Source organism: Pyrenophora tritici-repentis, chromosome 8 (assembly GCF_003171515.1).
Source record: "Pyrenophora tritici-repentis strain M4 chromosome 8, whole genome shotgun sequence".
Lineage (NCBI taxonomy): Eukaryota > Fungi > Ascomycota > Dothideomycetes > Pleosporales > Pleosporaceae > Pyrenophora > Pyrenophora tritici-repentis.
The window spans coordinates 593,748-612,233 of NC_089397.1; the positions used below are offsets into that span (position 1 = coordinate 593,748).

General features: G+C 49.0%; 4 protein-coding genes across 4 annotated transcripts; 2 read left to right on the top strand and 2 right to left on the bottom strand.

Annotated features, from left to right (window-relative positions):
* Positions 1-120: 120 nt before the first annotated feature.
* PtrM4_136760 (telomere length regulation protein) lies at positions 121-3,117 on the top strand (the record flags this gene model as incomplete). Its single annotated transcript, XM_001938259.2, has 4 exons — positions 121-904; positions 949-1,299; positions 1,349-1,435; positions 1,484-3,117. The coding sequence occupies 4 exons, from the start codon at positions 121-123 to the stop codon at positions 3,115-3,117; spliced, it is 2,856 nt and encodes a 951-aa protein (XP_001938294.2).
* A 3,953-nt stretch (positions 3,118-7,070) lies between these two features.
* On the bottom strand, positions 7,071-8,670 carry PtrM4_136770 (DedD, protein conserved in bacteria; the record flags this gene model as incomplete). Its single annotated transcript, XM_001938258.2, has 2 exons — positions 7,071-8,277; positions 8,327-8,670. 2 exons carry the CDS (start codon positions 8,668-8,670, stop codon positions 7,071-7,073), a joined length of 1,551 nt encoding a protein of 516 aa, XP_001938293.2.
* A 950-nt stretch (positions 8,671-9,620) lies between these two features.
* Positions 9,621-11,025, bottom strand: PtrM4_136780 (PaaJ, Acetyl-CoA acetyltransferase; the record flags this gene model as incomplete). Its single annotated transcript, XM_001938257.2, has 5 exons — positions 9,621-10,139; positions 10,192-10,681; positions 10,733-10,805; positions 10,858-10,907; positions 10,961-11,025. 5 exons carry the CDS (start codon positions 11,023-11,025, stop codon positions 9,621-9,623), a joined length of 1,197 nt encoding a protein of 398 aa, XP_001938292.1.
* A 314-nt stretch (positions 11,026-11,339) lies between these two features.
* On the top strand, positions 11,340-14,433 carry PtrM4_136790 (FusA, Translation elongation factors (GTPase); the record flags this gene model as incomplete). The annotated part of the gene is made up of 3 exons (XM_001938256.2): positions 11,340-11,359; positions 11,410-14,131; positions 14,188-14,433. The coding sequence occupies 3 exons, from the start codon at positions 11,340-11,342 to the stop codon at positions 14,431-14,433; spliced, it is 2,988 nt and encodes a 995-aa protein (XP_001938291.1).
* Between the last annotated feature and the right edge of the window lie 4,053 nt (positions 14,434-18,486).

The following is an 18,486-nucleotide window of genomic DNA, read 5'->3' on the forward strand; positions in this document are numbered from 1 at the left end:
GCATCCATCGCTGCCGATCGGAAAGGCTGCACTTTGTTAAGGTGGGCAGCGTGATTTACATTTTGCATCATCTGATGAATCAATGCAGAATTCTGCAATTTCTATAGTTTGTTAGGCAAAATGACTGACTTTTTAACGGCGGTGTCTACCAAAAAGATCAAAGACGACCCACCTCTGATTCGCGAAGTCACGAGCCTGAGCAAACACGAAGATGCAGCCACTATCGCGTCGCCAAAAGAAGCTTTGGATGCACTCAAGAACCGGCCCAGTCGAGAAACTTTCGGCAACGTCTTGAAGTACCTGAGTTCAGATGGTTTCAGTCTCCTACTTCCGGAGCCACTCAACGCAAGCATCGCGCATCAACTCGTCAACGATACCGTACCAAATTATTGGAGAGTTGTAAAGACATCAGCCGACGCAAAGAAATTAGGGAAGATTCTCCGCAATCCGACAGGTCTTGGCCATCTGGTTACGCGACTACGTTCGCTTATCACGGACAGCCGCCAGAAGAAAGCACCCGGTGAAGCGCGCAATACATCCGAGCATATCTCAGATACGCTTGATGTTTTGGACTTAGTGTTGAGAGGCGATGAAACAACGCATCTTATACTGAAAGATGTTCTGACGTTTGCCAAGAACCCGATACAACAAAAGCTTATTTGGAGAGAGTATCTCGCGCAAGCTGTATCAGGACGTCTTCTTTCTACCGCAGCTGAGGCCGAAGATGTACTGAAGAAAGGTGAAGGGAATTCTAGTTACAATAGCTGGATCGCGGCAGGCAATGAGTATGCAGCTTGGCTAGGACGCAACATTGCCAATCTGATCGAACGTGGCGATCTAACCGAGGAGTGTGGTGCTGCGGTTGTAGAATTATGCTCGAAGGCACTGAGCTTAGGTTATACCGGTATGTCAACGCTCGAAATATCTCGTCAAATGCTAAGTAGACAGATCGAATTGTTAGTTCGCTTCTTACAACGTTAATTGATAATGGCCGTGTCGAGCATCTCACAACCCTTATATCTCAACTGAAGACGTTCGAGCAGCGGAAATACATGAACTCGTTCGTTGCATTTATTGCCAAGAAATACTTCGCCACGGAAATTGTGAGCAAGGAGGACGCGTCCATTCCACCTTCCAAGACTGTATCTGCTGCTGCTGCCCTGATTCACACTCTCACCAAGGACAACGATGTCTTGAGAGAGCATCTGGTCTCGTCGCTTACGCGGTCAACAATTCCTGCGCTTGACGATGCACTATCGGCTCGGAGAAGCATTGTCGCTGCTTTGACTAAAGACGAAGGTAAGCGTGGACGAGCCTTTGTTAGATGTCATTGACTGAAATATTGCAGAAAAGTTGCACACACTTCTAGAGGGCATAATAAAGCTGTTCGGTGACTCTGTATACGTCAGGCATACACCAGTCATACAACAAGAAGGTATGAGAACACTCAACCCGTAACGATCATGAGACTAAACCACTCCAGCGCTTGCTCAAACTTTAGCCCTATGCAGCGGCTATGTCCAGCGCTCGCAACCCATGTTTCTTAAAATGATGGCAAAGTCAAGCTATCACGTCAACGGCATGTCAAATCGCATCGGTGCACCATCTACGCGAGCTCGCTTCTTGGGTATCGCTGTTGGTATTGCCATCTCCAAGATGGTTGACAGCCCAGATCTACAACTAAAGTTTGAGCTGGAAGGTGCCGAAGATGAAGAAGCGAAATGGTATCAACGCCTCACTGAAGTCGACGACAAGATTGGAATTGTCGCAGATCTCAAGAGTCCAGAAGACAGTATAGTTACTGTGAAAAAGGCCCCGCCAAAGTCTAAACTAGCCCCCAAGCCTTCAAAGGCTCCGGGTATCACTGAAATACAAGGCCCGCGGGTCATTGAGGTCCTGTCGGATTCCGAGGACGACGATGCAGACTTGGTCATGTACGACAAGCCAGACTCTGATCCAGAAGACGACACCGATGATCCGACAGCCATCAACCGCAACAAGCCCACTGCACCCGTGTACATACGAGATCTCATAGCAGGTCTACGCGATCAAGAAGATTACGACAGACACGAGCTAGCTCTAGCCACTGCCGCGTCACTGATTCGGCGCAAAGCAAACTTTGGCACTGAAGTCACCGACCACCTCGAAGAGCTAGCTACAATACTTACAGGTTTGCAAGACAACTCCGAACTAGAAAGCTTCTCGCAGCAAAGACAGCAATCTCTAATTGCCGTTCTACTCGCGAAACCAGCGCAAATGGCGCAATGGTTCGCACGATCCTTCTTCTCCGGCGACTATAGCCTCCAACAACGCATAGCCATGCTCACAACCCTCGGTCTGGGAGCACGCGAGCTAGCCGGCATGAAAGACTCCTCTACCGACAACCTGATACCCGCAAAGCCCGATTTCCCCAGCAAACAACTGCCCCCACACCTTCACAAGATCTATGCCGAAAACACCAGCGGGCCCTCCGTCGCTAAGATCTCTAGCACCATGGCGCGCGAGATGCTTTCGCCCATTGCATCCCAGGCAGCCGACCAGCTCACCGGGCCCAATATACTGAAAGTACGGACTTTTAGCTCGCGCATGGAGGTCGAGAAGAAGAGACACAAACCCATACCGAATGCGCTCGCGCAGATTGTAGCTGATAACTTCTTCTTCCCACTCACCGGGCGCTGGTGGCTGCAAGTGCGTGCGAATAGCGACTCGATATACTCGTCTACGCACCTCCTTCCGCCGTTCTTGCAAACATTGTCTATCCTGCTCAACGCGTCGGGGCCCAATACACTCGCTCTGCCACAGATGACGCGCGAGTACTGGGATCTCTTACTCTCGGTGCGTGGTCTTGCGAGCAAGGATAAGAACGTGCTCAATGCGGTACTGTTTGGTTTTCTGATGTTGTTGGAGACGAACGAGAATAAGGAGCGGGTGGCTACGGAGCAGGGCAAGGAGCTTTTGGAGACGCAGGCGTGGGTGAAGATGGTATTTGATGGGTTAGGTGCTGGGAGTGAGGAGGATGAGCGGGTGAGGGTGCTTGCGGCGGGTGTGGTGGTAAGGTGTCAAGAGGTGATTGAGAAGTATCAGCGGAGGATGGCAGGCGTGTTGATGGACTATTAGTCAGCTGGTACTTTGCTAGCATGTTAGATATGGGCAGATTGTAATGATAGTCAAGGATGCGATGATATGCTTGTGAATGCTCAGCAGTAGTGTCGTTCGTATTTTTCGTGTTGAACAGTGCGTTGAAGCTGGTGAAAATTTGGTTGCGAGGTCTCTGGCAGCGCGCAAGATCTTCAGGAAGGCGCTCGACCATGCACCGTTCTCGTTGCAAGCAAGCCCTAAGGTGCAACGATTGCGTCTCTTTGCAGTTCCCATAGTATCCGGAAACGAGAGAAGCCTGCTGGTGATAGAGTACCTACAGTCGCAGGACGCGGAAGGACCTCACGCAGTCGCGGTGCGTCGTAGCAGCGGAAAGAGCCCACACCCTCAGGCTATCACAGTCGCGGGACGCGCAAAGAGCTCGCAACTAGACACCAGCAACGCTACGCCGTGGCTGAGATACCCTCACAGGCATCGCCAGGACTCCTTCGCGCAACAGTACGTAACAGTACTACGCCATCAGCTCTATCCAAAGCCCGTCCCAGACACTGCCTTGCAGAATTTTCCGCAGCTCACTCAGCACTCCGCGATGCCCACTCGCCTCACCTTCTTCCTCAATCCACTGCCCAGGCAATGTAATCAATGAAAAAGCTATCAAAAGATAGACCAGCAAAAATTGCGCCGCCGAGATCCCCGAAGGAAGCTCGTACGAATCCAGTGCCGCGCTGTGCAAATGCAGACCAGACTCGAAGATCAGCCGAAACTTTGAGCTCGGTGATCGCAACAAGGTAAGTATAAAAAAAAGGAAGATAAGTAGGCAGAGGGAGCGGTGGTTTAAGTATGCCGTGGGAGGGGCGCTAGTGGGAGGGTCACGTGACTGCACTAGCACAGGTTGGGTGGCTGCCTACGGGTGATCTTCGGGTCCCGGGCGGGCAGTTGGCGGCGGCGGGGGATAGCGGGTGAGAGGGCTCGGTCCCGAAGGGCGCCTGCCAACCTGGTTCGAGATGACGAATTATGCACGAATTCCAGTACCACGGATTTCTGCTTTTTAGGCTGCAGAGCCGCGTACTTACCTCACATGTGGAGCCAACATTGGATGAACATATCCATGGATCACTCTGTGCCTACAATCAGAATCTTGCTGCACCGTCATCAAGGCAGCATAGCCCCATCGATGTCATTCAACGCGTTACCTAATACATTCACTTCATGCATGGAGCAATGAGCAGCACACGTCAAGGATATTTCGACATGGTTTGCGATACGTGCATCGGCATGATAACTCGGCATGAAGGGCTCATCATGACGGGTACCCTTGGTCTCACATTCAAACACCACAATTCTACAGCCTCGCTCTGAGAATCGTTGGATGTGCAATGTTCAATCTGCACAAGACTTGCCAAAGTGCTTAGGCCAGACACAGACATCGGAAAAGACGGGCCTTTCACTGTTCGAGCATACTTGGATGGAAAGCAATTCAAGGATAATGCATGGCGTGCGTCGACGTTGGCTTTAAGCGTGGAAGCAACCGTTCATGTACTTTTCTGCTGACTGAAAATGGTACAAGATATCTCTGAGAATGTCTGATAACTGCTGACATGCTCCGTTGATGATCACCAAATCAGTCCTCGCCATCAAACGAGCAAGAGCAATTTAGAGACTGCTCAAGATTGGATAGAGAAGTGTAACTGTGTCATGTCTTGGGACGAGCCGGGAGAGAAATGGTATCCTCGGCGCCTATTGGACCTTGAGGAGTTACGCACCCTTTCCGATGATGAAGAATAGGCGAAAACACGCTTGATAGAGTCAGAAGAATGTTTTTTCTCCAAGTCGATGAATGGTCAAGGCTGTCTTTCAAGTCGGGCGTACATATCACAAGGCACGATTAAGAAACATGGGGGACCCGGATAGACACACGAAAGATCTCTATTTACACGAACTTTGGAAAAGAGTAGTAGCGGCATACTCCCAATTTCGCGCTTACCCTCTAGCGCTTTTCGCGGTTCTTCCCAAGGGTCTTTTACAGTCATCTTTTAGATTAGTTCAATGATACGTAACTAGTGATCGGCTGCCCTTCCAAATACAGAGTCAACTTTTGAGACTTAGAACCCCCCCTCCCCCCTCCCCACCTCGAAACCCCGAAAAAAATCAAAAAATCAGAGTCAAATAGAATTTGGCAAGCAGTGCATATGCGGAGAATCGAACAATTAAGCTATGGTTATATAGCAAAAGGCGACAAACAGTGTATATAGACAAGCAACCGTGAACAGCGCTAGCCCTAGACAGGCATCACGCCCTTATCAAAGGTGAGCTACAATTGCAGTAGTAAAGCAGGAGAGACCCTAAACTTTGGCACATGACTACCGGAAAATTGCTGATACTGTCGGTAGTACAAATCCTATCGCCTCCAACACCGACAGTGACATCTTTGCCGAGAACGCGGAGATCTACTGTATGGCAGCTGCATATGGCGAACGCACGACTCGTCAGCTAGACACGTTTTGATCCGCTTCTTACTCAGGTACGAACGGAGGATTTCCTCTCTATCATTCTCTTCGACGATGATTAGATTAGACGAACGGTGGGAAGGATGCAAATATCGCAAGTCATGCGGCGCGGTTCCTTTATAGAGATAGAGGAAGTATAGCGATGAGTACCAGTTTGGGCGCATTGTCATTACAAAGATAAACAGTACCGGTATAGACGAGTGGGGCCAGCGCTATATAAGGCCTGTATAGGCTCGGGAGGTAATCCGTTTACCGTAGGTTAAGTGGCACGGAGTTCGTGTTAGAGTTTGTATGAGGGATGCTGAGATGGTGCGGCTTGCACTTCTGTGAATTATTTTTTCAGGCTTCGTGTGATAGATTTCAAAGTAGAATATTTGAGGAATGCAAACTATAGTCGTAGACACCTCTCTAATCGCTGACAATTTGACCTAGGTCAAGCCCGTCCGTCCATGAACGTTCCTTCCAACACCCCACTTTACCCCACCATCCCACCCCTTCCCTTCCCTCCCGCTCCTTTCCCTCTTCCCCGTTCCCATCTCTATCCCCATATGCCTCGTTCCCTTTCTCAAATTATGCGCGCCTACAAATATATTTATCCTCAGGAATGTTTTATCGATTACCTAATACAGGGCGCTTGGGTACGTTTCCTCCTTCCCTCTCACCCTGCAACAACCATTCTAATAACCATCACAGTCTAGGGGTATGATTTTCGCTTCGCATAAACAAATGTGCGTAACTTGTGAAAGGTCGTGGGTTCAATTCCCACAGCGTCCACAGTATATTTTTGCTGTTTTTTGCTCTATGCGTGATGGTCGTGGGTAGAGGGAGAAAGAGATCCACGTGGCCGTTAGACGTCTCGGGGTAAGCCTTTTTTTGTAGTGTAGTTGGTTGGACGATCGTCCCGAATTAGGAGGCTAACTGCGTGCTTACTTGCTGCTTTCGCTCGGGTTTTGTCCGAAATTGGCTGACCTGTTTGTGGGGTCAGATGTGAAAGCGATGCATGCAGGATGAATCAATAAACTGTTTTCTCGGGCCTGGGGCAGAAATCGTCGCAAGACAAAGTTTCTATTCCTGAACCAACCGTCTATCTGACCGGGCAGATCGATAAAAATGGCAAGTTACATTCGTATTGAATCACAGACAGTTCAAGCATCTTAAATCTAAAAGGGACAGTGAAATGAGCATAATACATAAATTGAGTATTCTTGCTATCTAACTCCCGCCTTATGAAGATGTGTATATATGTACAAAAAGCGAACCAAGGGTATAAAAAAAGGGTCAAAGCAAAAGTCGTGTCTAAAAAAGGTTGTTTGCGCCGCGACCGTCCGCCCCCCTCAAGTCCCAAAACTGAAACGAAACATCATCCAACACGAGTTCGCCAACCAGGAAGAACTCCGGCATCACCCCTGTTCATAGCCTTCGTATTATCCAGGTCCAGCGTTCGAGAACGCGTTTGGCTATTTTTGCTCAGAGCTTTGCGTTGTGGCGAGTGATCTTTTGCCTGTGCTCTCTGAAGAAGCGGGCCATGCGCACGTTCCTGGGGACAGGCGCTGGTGTCGGTGTAGCTCCGGTACCTGCACTAGCGGTGACGGTAGCAGTGACGGTTCGGTACACGGTACGAACAGGCTCGGCAGGGTTGGCAGGAGGGTCTTCGCCAACAGGAGTAGGTGCTGGTGATGGCTGCTCGCCGGGTTGGGCAATGTTCTGAACTGGGCTAGCTGAAGGTGTAGCACTGATGGGGGTTTCAACGGGAGGAGAATTGCCCTGTGGGGATGAGACGGCGGCTGTGGTCGTTGGGGAGGGTGCGTCGGGTAGGTTTGCACCGTTACCACTACCGCCGTTGTGTGGAGGCCATTCGAAACCCACCATGCGGCCTACGGCTGGCTTCTTTGGAGGTCCAGCTGGAAAGGGTTTCTCGACATGGTCGGTGGGAACTGGTACAGAGGGGATTCCCGGCTTGGTTGAAGTGATGAGCGAAGTAGGTACTTCGGGATAACCGGTTGGGACAGGTACACCAGGAATAGCACTGCTCTTTCCAGGCACTGCTGGGGCGTTGGGGGAGGATGCTGATCCATTGTCCTGGTAAACTTTCAAGGCGTTAACCGTCCAGTAGGCCTCTGCAAAAGCCTCGGGGTTCTTCTGGACCCATTCCTCACATGTTGGTGCCTTTTGGCCGCAGGTGCCGTTATTCCAAACGCTTTTTTCGCCCGCCCATTGTCCGCAGAATGTGGTGTCGAATACAATTTGCTGCTGCTTGAACATGCTCTTGATATCGCAGCCGCCCTGAAACTTCGCAGCTGGCTTTCCCCAACCGCTGGGGTCCGGGCTCTTACCAAGAACGTCCTTCGGGATCGCGTTGCGAGGAAAGAAGTACATGCTAATAGCCTTGTCGGTCCATTGAGTTGCGAATACACCGCCGCCAGCCGCGTTCAAGCCAGCACCATAACTCTGAGTCGATGGGTGCTTGATGGAGCATCCAGCATTCTTGGACTGGTCTTCGGCACCGACATCGCAGTTCTTTGTAGTGATCGAACCAGAAAACAGAGAAGTGTCTGGACCGATTTTGCAGCCCGGTCCGGTGTGGAGGGTCATTCCGTTGTTTGTCTGCTCATTGACTCCTTCGATAATGTCGATTTCGCCCATCTTAGGCCAGTTAGGACCGACTGTCCAGAATCTGTGCATACGTCAGCGATGTCGGTTACGACGATCTGAACATTACTCACGCTGGCCATGTGCCGCACCCAAAAGGCATGTGGGCAACATCGATGACAATCAGACCACTATCATATCTTTTTTTGCTCTCCATACGGATACTCGGTCGTCCGTTAGGAGTCTGGTTTGTATGGTCCACGCCCCAAGAAACTGCTTTTGTAGACGAAGAATTGATGAGGTTCGTCTGCTTGGCTGTAGCTTGGTCGACATACTTGACAAAGCCACTTGTAGGGTCGGGTCCAGTGAAGAAGTTGAAACCGCCGTAAAAGTCGGTCATGTAATCATCCTGCAAAACATAGCCAGCTATGGTCAATTGAAAAAAGGCCGCGGCCGAAGTGACTGTAGAGAAACGCATCTTCAAGACGCTGTATGGAAAAAGGGCAAGGAGTGACTGCGTACTAGCCGCGAGAAAGAAAGGGATAGAAGAAGTGAAAGGAAGGTAGTACGAGGCTGTAATGAACCGAGGTGCTGTACTACTTGGTCGCGATGGGGCGGCCTAGATATATACGAACCCAAAGGCAGCATGGCTCCGTGTATAGTAGCCGACGATTCGCTCTCACGGATCTGTACATCTCCCGCCAGACACATCGGCTTTGTTTCAACGTGAGGCGAATTGTGGAGGAGCCGGGTTACGTCCCGGATCGTAATATTCAGGAAACGCACAGGAGCCAGTAAGGCCCTGACAATGGATAAACGGTAGCGCTCTGCAAGGCTGCCTGTATGTTTAACCAAACGCGCCATGTTTCATAAGAAATGGGACGGATAGGCAAACGGGCGATGGCGCTTGAAACAGGCACAGAGCCGCCGCTATGGGTCTGCAGCGCAGACGCTCATATCGTCGTGATGCTGAGGCAGCATTTGGGGGATAACCAACTGTGAGTGGCTGCTGTCAAGTCGAAACGCACAGTGATAGAGGATAAGATGGGGGGCGAGCGCTGCTGGCAGTTGCCCTATGCACGACGTCGGTGTTAGCGCTTCCGAAGTGATGGCGTGTCTTAGGGCCAAGGCCGAAACTTATGCCTTCAGCCAATGAATGCATAGCGAGGTTTGACATATGTGAGCCTCTTAGAGCCAAGTGTATACCTTTCTCTACTTTGCTGTATATCTTTGTATAATGCCATGATTATGGTCCCATGCATTTCTCTAGTCTGCTGTATATTAGTGTATGCTATGATGGTAGTTGTATATCTCTAGCAAAATGCTCCGGTTCTCACGTTTGTGCATGAATACATAGGTTTGCCGCTACGATGTTTTGGACAATGTTGATTCATTCCAGCATTACGGTTCATCGCAAAGACCTTGTATCTACTGTAGCGACTCAACAACAATGGCAGACGCGCCTCCACCACCGTTGCAAATTCCAGCACAACCAATCTTGCCCTTCTTCTCCTTTAGTACACCGAGCAATGTGGTTGTGATTCTGGCACCGGAAGCACCAAGCGCATGGCCCAGCGCAACAGCGCCACCGTGGAGGTTGACCTTGTCTTCTTGGATACCAAGAATCTTCATATTGGCGAGCGCAACGACACTGAACGCCTCGTTGATCTCGAAAGCATCGACAGCGGAGAGCTCTACATTGGCGTGCTTGAGAGCCTTGGGCATGGCAAGCGCAGGAGCGGTGGTGAACTTGGAGGGGTTCTGCTCAGCGTCACCCCAACCGAGGATCTTGGCAATGGGCTTGAGGCCATGCTTCTTAACAGCTGCCTCAGATGCAAGGACAAGAGCGGCAGCACCGTCGGAGAGCGGCGAAGCGTTGGCGGCGGTGACGGTACCGTCCTTGGGCTTGAAGACAGGCTTCAATGTGCGGGTCTTGGATTCGTTGAACTGGGGGCGATCAGTAAGTGACAGTAGGAAGAGCAGTACAATAAATACTCACGTTCTTAGGCTCGTCGTCCTTGTCAACAACGACAGGAGGCTTGCCGCGTCCTACTGGAACCTCGATGGGGGCAATCTCCTCCTTGAACCAGCCTGCCTCTTGCGCGGCATTGGCCTTCTTGTATGAACGAATGCAGTACTCGTCCTGGTCCTCACGAGAGAAACCATGGTCATCTGCGCATTCCTCTCCCTGAAGTCCCATGTGCTCCTTCTTGTATGCGTCGGTCAACCCATCCTTCAGAACACCATCGACCAGCGGTTGGTCTCCGAACTTGGCACCAGTCCTAAGGTTGGGGAGGTAGTGGGGGGTGTTGGACATGCTCTCGGTACCGGCAGCCACGACAATTTCGGCATTGCCGGTTATAATGGTCTGGGCGCCAACAATGAGGGCCTTGATGGAGGAGGCGCACACCTTGTTGATGGTGGTCGCAACGGTGGATTCAGGAAGTCCGGCACCAATGGCACACTGGCGAGCGGGGTTCTGGCCGAGGCTATGATGTCCAAGTCAGTATACGATTGGAGAGGGTTGAGACTAAACCTACTTTGCGGAGAGGACGTTGCCAACAAAGACCTCCTCAACATCGGTAGGCTTGATGCCAGCGCGCTCAACGGCAGCTAGATGCCAATTAGTCGACCATATACCTGAACATTTCGAACTTCAACATACCCTTGATGGCGTGCGAGCCCAACTGCACAGCACTCAGACTCGAAAGGGAGCTATTGTCGCGTGAGTTGGCCGTTGCCCCTCATCCGTCTTTGACTAAACATACCCCAAAAACATGCCCGTGGGCGTACGGGCAGCCGAAACGATGTACACTGGCGGAAGGGACGACATGGTGGGTATCTCTGTAGTGGGACAAGCGGATTGAAAGGCAAGGGAATAAAACACAGTTTTGTAGTTCAAGGAGAGAAGAACGGGCAAAAGATGCACGTTTTCTTCCTTTGGGAAAGTTGCCAGCCCTTGAGGATCGGCACGTCCCTGCAGCACGCTAAGCCGGATTGAATGGTGGGTGCTGCCTTCACCGCCTACGGTACGCTAGGCCGCAATCCAATCCGCGGAGCCAACCTTTTCGCCGCGCTTTGAACTTTTGCGATAGCTGCAAGCTCGACGCGCATCACCGCCGAAAACAACCCACCATAACCGCCACCATGGACGACCTCTACGACGAGTACGTATGCGCTTTCACTTTTGAAATATTACGCGACTGACTTTTGACAGGTTTGGTAACTTCATTGGCGAAGCAGAGTCGGATGAAGATGTCCAGAGTACCGGCGAGGCAGCCGACGCCTATGTCCTCGACGATGAGGAAGAGGCCGAGGCCGAGGCCAACGACCAGCAGCTTATGGAGGTAGATGAAGGGCCGTCGAATGCTGTAGTCCTTCATGAGGACAAGCAATACTACCCCTCCGCATCTGACGTATACGGTCATGATGTCGAGGTGCTGGTACAAGAGGAAGATATGCAATCGCTGGCGCAGCCCATTATTGCACCAGTAGTCCAGAGGAAGTTCACAATCCAGGAGACAGATCTGCCGCCCGTACACCACTCGAGGGAGCTTCTGACCGATCTCATGAATTTTCCCGACCAGATACGGAACATTGCCATTGCTGGACATTTGCATCATGGAAAAACGGCATTCATGGACATGCTGGTCTTGGAGACGCACGATATCCAGGATCGTCTGGATTACAAGAAGGGGAAGAAGCGGGAGGAACAGCTGCGCTACACAGACGTACACGTGCTCGAACGCGAACGAGGCCTTTCCATCAAGGCTGCCCCGATGAGCTTGGTGCTCCAGAACACGAAGCTAAAGTCGCATCTTTTCAATATCCTCGACACACCCGGACATGTGAACTTCGCGGATGAAGTAGCGGCATCGTTGCGCTTGGTAGACGGAGTAGTACTCGTTGTGGACGTGGTCGAGGGCGTACAGGTCAACACAGAGCAGATTATCAAGCATGCGGTGCTGGAAGATCTTCCCATCACACTCGTAGTGAACAAGATGGACCGCTTGATTCTGGAGCTAAAGCTACCACCCAGCGACGCATACTTCAAGATCAAGCACGTAATCGAGGAGGTCAACACTGTCATCGAGAACACTATTCCAGGCCGCGGCGAGAGCAGACGAGTAAGCCCTGAAAAAGGCAACGTCGCATTCGCCTGCTCCAGCATGCGATGGTGTTTTACGATCCAGTCATTCGCTAAGATGTACTCCGATTTCTATCCCGGTCCCTCGAAGCTTCCAGGATTCGGTGTTCCGATGAAGGGCTTGGATATCGAGAAATTCGCTATGCGACTCTGGGGTGACATTTTCTACAACCCAGGAAGCCGGAAGTTCAGTCGCAAGCGTCAGGAGGAAGGCTCACAACGATCTTTTGTACACTGGATTTTGGAGCCCGTCTACAAGATCTACTCGCATACTCTCAGTCAGAGTCCAGATGAGCTCAAGGACACGCTCGAGGCTTTGGGCATACGACTGAAGCCTTCTGAATACAAGACTGACGCAAAGGAGCTAATGCGTCTAGTATGCCAACAGTATTTTGGACCCTCCCTAGGATTCGTAGACATGATCACACAGCATATTCCATCACCAGAAGAGGGTGCGAAACGACTGCTGGAAAGACACTACACTGGACCTTTGGATACAAAGACCGCAGAGGCGATGCAGAAGTGCGATCAGAACGGACCATTGGTTGTGCATGTAACGAAGCTCTTCAACGCAACAGACGCAAAGTCCTTTACTGCCCTAGGCCGAGTACTGAGTGGTACAGCGACTTCGCCCCAATCGGTGCGTGTACTAGGAGAAGGCTATACGATTGAGGATGAGGAAGACATGGTTATTGCGACTGTAACGGATACATGGATAGCCCAGTCGAGATATAACATTCCCGTTAGCGGTGTTCCGGCAGGTAACTGGGTGCTCCTAGGCGGCGTCGATAACTCGATAGTCAAGACGGCGACAATTGTAGCTACCAAGCTCCCAGAAGACGAAGATGCCTACATATTCCGACCCATCCGACACTTTTTCGAATCCGTCTTCAAAGTCGCGGTCGAGCCAATTAATCCCTCCGAACTACCCAAAATGCTTGACGGTCTTCGCAAGATCAACAAGTCATACCCGCTCATCACAACTAAAGTGGAGGAGTCAGGAGAGCACGTTGTTCTTGGTACTGGAGAGCTGTACATGGACTGCGTTCTGCATGACCTCCGACGGTTATACGCAGACATGGAGATCAAGGTTTCAGACCCGGTCACCCGGTTCTGCGAGACTGTCGTTGAGATGTCTGCCATCAAGTGCTATGCTCTTACGCCTAACAAGAAGAACAAGATCACCATGATTGCGGAGCCGCTAGATCCTGGAATTGCAGAAGATATCGAGGCTGGCAAGGTGAACATCAAAGACCCTGTGCGTGTAGTGGCCAAGTTCTTCGAAGAGAACTACGGATATGATATGCTCGCATCGCGCAACATCTGGGCATTTGGACCGGACGATATGGGCCCGAATATCCTACAAAACGACACACTTCCTGCGGAAGTTGATGGCAAGACCCTCAGAACGGTGCGAGATACGCTTCGACAGGGTTTCAGCTGGGCTACTCGAGAGGGTCCGCTTTGCGAAGAGCCCATTCGCAACACCAAGTTCCGTATCACAGATGTCGAACTGGCATCAGAAGCAATCTTCCGCGGAGGTGGTCAGATTATCCCCACGAGTCGTCGAGCCTGCTATTCAAGTTTCTTGATGGCGAGTCCTAGGCTGATGGAGCCGGTATACTCTTGCAGTATGGTCGGTCCTTCGGACACCAAGAGTAGTCTATACACTGTGCTTGCACGAAGGAGAGGTCATGTTCTGCAAGACGGTCCCATCGCAGGCACACCACTTTACAATGTGCGTGGTCTTATTCCGGTCATTGATTCCTTCGGTTTCGAGACCGATCTTAGGGTACGTATAACCCCCACTTCTAGTCGCTACATGAAGCAGAAGCTAACTTTTCGCAGATTCATACACAAGGCCAAGTCTCCCTCTCCCTCGTCTTTGATCGTTGGTCCATCGTCCCCGGCGACCCTCTCGATAAAGAGGTGACAACCCGACCGCTCGAACCCGCAACCGCACAACAGTTGGCACGCGACTTTGTCCTCAAGACTCGCAGGAGGAAGGGTCTCGCGGAGGATGTTACCATCAGCAAGTTCCTAGAACCTGAGCTGTTCCGTAGTTTAAAGGAAAGTGGGGTGTTGGATGGTTAGAAGCGGAAGCCTGTATGATATAACTGCATTGGAGTAAAGGGCGTTTTTCCACGCAGATTGCGTGCTTGATCTCAAAAGCATATGGGAGATGTTGCATGAACGTACGCTTGCTGGAAGCGAGAAGAATGAAATATGCACTGCGCATACTATGATATGGCAGCTTCATCATGACCCGCTCCGATTTCTCTTTTCGATTACTTGAGTGTCGGAACCCTCCGTCGTCTTGGATCCGTCCTAGCGCCCAGCAAGTGCTTGGCACGCATATATAAGCCCTCCTTTTGCGCAGTTTCTTTCCTTACAGTTCTATCAACTACCTTTCCAAACCTAGTATACCAAAACACATATTCCCAGACATTATGTCTGGCGCATTGAGATTTAAAATTCTCGGAAAACAAGCCCATGTCTTCCTAAGCCGTCTTACTGGTGTTTATAAAAAAATACGAATAAATTCGGTTATATGTCTTCATCGCTTTCCTAAACCTCCAAGAAAATTATTCTTGGGGTTTTTCTGCTCTACAAAAGATCATTCTTTGTATTTCTAAAAGTTGGACCAAAAAGTTCCGGATGTTGACTACCGTGTGCTGAGGAGTCATTGTACTAAAAATAATTTCGACGAGATGATGTTGTGGTTCTCCTGTCTTGAGGTGATATGAAAATTTGGATGCAGGCTACACATATGCTGAGGGTTATTCTGTGGTTTTCAACACATCTTTGCTCTTCTTAAAATGAAGGGCGAAGATGTTATGTCCTGAGACGGCTGCGCCTTTCTACACCTAGCACCCGGTCAAGTTGCAAACCGACACATGTACCGGGGTCTGTGTTTATAAACTACTGGATTCTACTCTTACTTCTCTTCTTTATCTCTCTATTCTAAAAAAAAAACTTGGAAATCTAAACACACCAACGTAAAAGAAGCATGACTGTCTCGCTTTCGGTTTCCAAAAACACTTAAATACACTCAACATGTTCCCGCGTTCCTCGGGCTGTTCTACAAATAAGATAATCCCTTGCCATGCTTGCGCAACTCGGGCTGTGGATATAAATTACTATCCCTTTCTCCCTTCTTCTTCCTCTTTACCTTGTATTTCTTGATCTCGGAGACGGAAAATTCAAAATAGAAGACATGCCAGAGCATGTGTGTCCAGCTCTCAACGTCTTAAAAACAGTTACGTCAAATGCATGTTTTTGCTGTCGCTGCTTTCCTAAAAATTCGTGACAATTTCGACCCATGTGCTGCTGGGTGTACAGCGGGGAGTATAAAAATCGCGCCTCTTCCTGTTTCTCTTCTTTCTTACTCTTTTACTTTTGAAAATTACTGGGGTGCCTAAAAGACGGGGTGTTAGCAACTCATGTTGTGGGCTTCTCTGATTTTAAAAGATGCACAAAAGACGTACATGTTTCCGCCTCTGTAGGGTGTTTAAAAGTCAACGCACTCTGTGTTATGTTTCTAAGAGTTTAGTAGCATACAAAATTCACTGTTCTTACTCTTTCTCTTCTTCTTCTTCTTCTTCTTCTTCTTCTTCTTCTTCTTCTTCTTCTTCTTCTTCTTCTTCTTCTTCTTCTTCTTCTTCTTCTTCTTCTATCTTTCTTCCTACTGTCTAAGTACCTAAAATAATTACCTATAATTCGCAACTATGTTGGCGGATCTCGGCACTTTAAGATCAAAATTAGAAAGACTGATGTTCATGTCTCTCTTTCACGGTGCTTACAAACAAATCCACGAAAAAACTAATGTCTCTAGAAACTTGAAAGCTTATTTAACGTACCTGTTCCCTCTTTTTCCTCTTCTCTATTTTTTTTCTAATCATACGAGTACCTAAATCATTCTAAAATGGCCCTGCAAGTTTCGCATGGTCGCTTTCTCGGCGCCTAAAACTACAAGTCAAAAGTTGAATGTTTCCGCCTCTGTGGCACTACTTGAAATCTACACTTCTGCCATACATGACTCTGCCTCTGTGGCAGTTCTTAAAACCTAGCTATATGCGGAAATGCTTCTGTCTCTGTGGTTTCGCCCAAAATATACGAATCCATGAATCATGTTTCTGGAAAATCAGCGGCTCACATAAACTACTCGTTTCTATCTTCTCTTCCCTCGTTTTCGATTTACCTAGAAATCTTTTAAAACTGTGACGCGAATGACATTATGCTGTCGCTCTGTCTGCACCGAAAGTGTTGCCTACCTTAGTAATGTTCTCGCCTTTGTGGGTTGTTCAAAAAGATCGGCTCTACAGAGACATGTTTCTGGAAAATCGGTGGCATATGTAAACTTACCTGTTTCTGCCTCTTTCTCGCATTCTATCTTTCTTCCCACAAAATCTGAGTATCTAAAACAGCTATGAAAAATCCCTCTTCCTAGCTACGTTTCGGCCTGTCGGCACCCAAAGACTTGCACGTCACCTACATGTTTTCCTCTCTGTGGCCTTGCTGGAAATGCGTACAGACAAGGTATATGTTTCTGGGGCCTCGGAGGTCTATATTAACTCTTCTTTTCTTACCTATCTTCTATCTTCCTTCTCTACCTTTTTGTATACCTGAAATTAAAAAAAGGGATACATCTGGCGAATGGGGTTTCCTCTTTTCCAGATTGAAAGATTTCATATTACCGGACTTGTTTCTGCCTTTCTCTCTGAGCTTGAAGTGCGCCGCCTCACGTAGTATGTCTCTGGAAACCATGTGGTTCCTATTCCAAAATTCTCCGATACGACTATCGTATGCTTACACCTAAGATTAAAAAGTCTCTTATTCCAGAGCATGTCTTTTCTCCTCCCTGTACCTAAAATATTTCGTTCATCTGGTCATGTTTCCACCCTCTACCTGGCTTCTAGCCATCAATTACTTCAGAGCTGAGCTTAGAACTAAAATTGATAAGCGTTACTACCTATTATGTCTTCTTTTCCCTGGCATCAAAAAAGATCTTCTTACTGATAATGTTCCTGCCTTTTTGTCTCTTACTTAAAATGCATGGAATACAACAAATGTTTCTGAAAAACTACCAGTATGTCAGATTACTCTGCCTTGTTTCCAGGCCTTCTAACTACCTTCCGGCTCAACTTAAAAATCAAAGTACAAACATGTTTTCTATGTCTTCTCTCCCTTTGAAAACAAAAGAACGGAGAGTGAGCGGTTTATTTGTTTTTAATTCCTTTTACGCACTTTGCAAATTCCGAGCTGGACCAAATATGTGTCCTAGGCGTTTCCTCTCACTCTTACTATATTTAAACTAGCCTCAAGGCTGTATATAAACTCTGTTCTACCCTCTTCTGTTTCCCTTCTCACCTTCTTTATTCTTTCCTGAATTGACATCCTGTGTGTCGAAAAGGTCATTGGTCGTAAGAATGTCTGGGTGTGTTGACTGTTGAGAACACGTACGGAGTGTACCATGCCGGCTGGTTTCTAGGTGTCTGAAAATGTGTGCTGAAGAACGAAGATGCTGTCTGAACTTGCGTCTTGTTGGTGGTACAAACTCTACGATGTTCCGCCTTTACTTCTACGTCTTCTCTTCCAAGTATCGGAATCCTATGCGACTAAAATTCTCCACCATGTAGATTATGGCTTTCCAGCTTTGCGGACAACAATCACTAGGGAAAGTCGTATGTCTGTTTGTGTCTGGGAGTCTTAAAACAGCAGGGTTTTCAAGGAATGATCTCTGCCTCTTTCTCTTCTAACCGCGTATAAAACCCAAGGCTTTCTCCTTCTCCTTTCTTTGTCCATACCGAAATCTTATGTATCCAAGGTTGTCAGTAATCAATATCTCATCAATATTGTTGTTTGATTTGTTTGATTCGGAGCCAACCAACTAACCAACAGTTAGCCACTGTATTTCTGTCAATCAATCAACCAATCTTGAGAACAAAATGTTGATAGGATTGGTGTTGTTTGATAGTAAGCGAGGGAGGGGGATACCTAGGTGAGGCCTCTGGGATAGCTGCTCAACGACGAATTCTTAGTGTTGGATCTTGCTTACTAAGCCTACTCGCGTGTAAGTTATATGACCTAGGTTCCATCCCATCTCTCACTCACTCCAGGCTAGTACGTACGAGGCTTAGCGCCCAC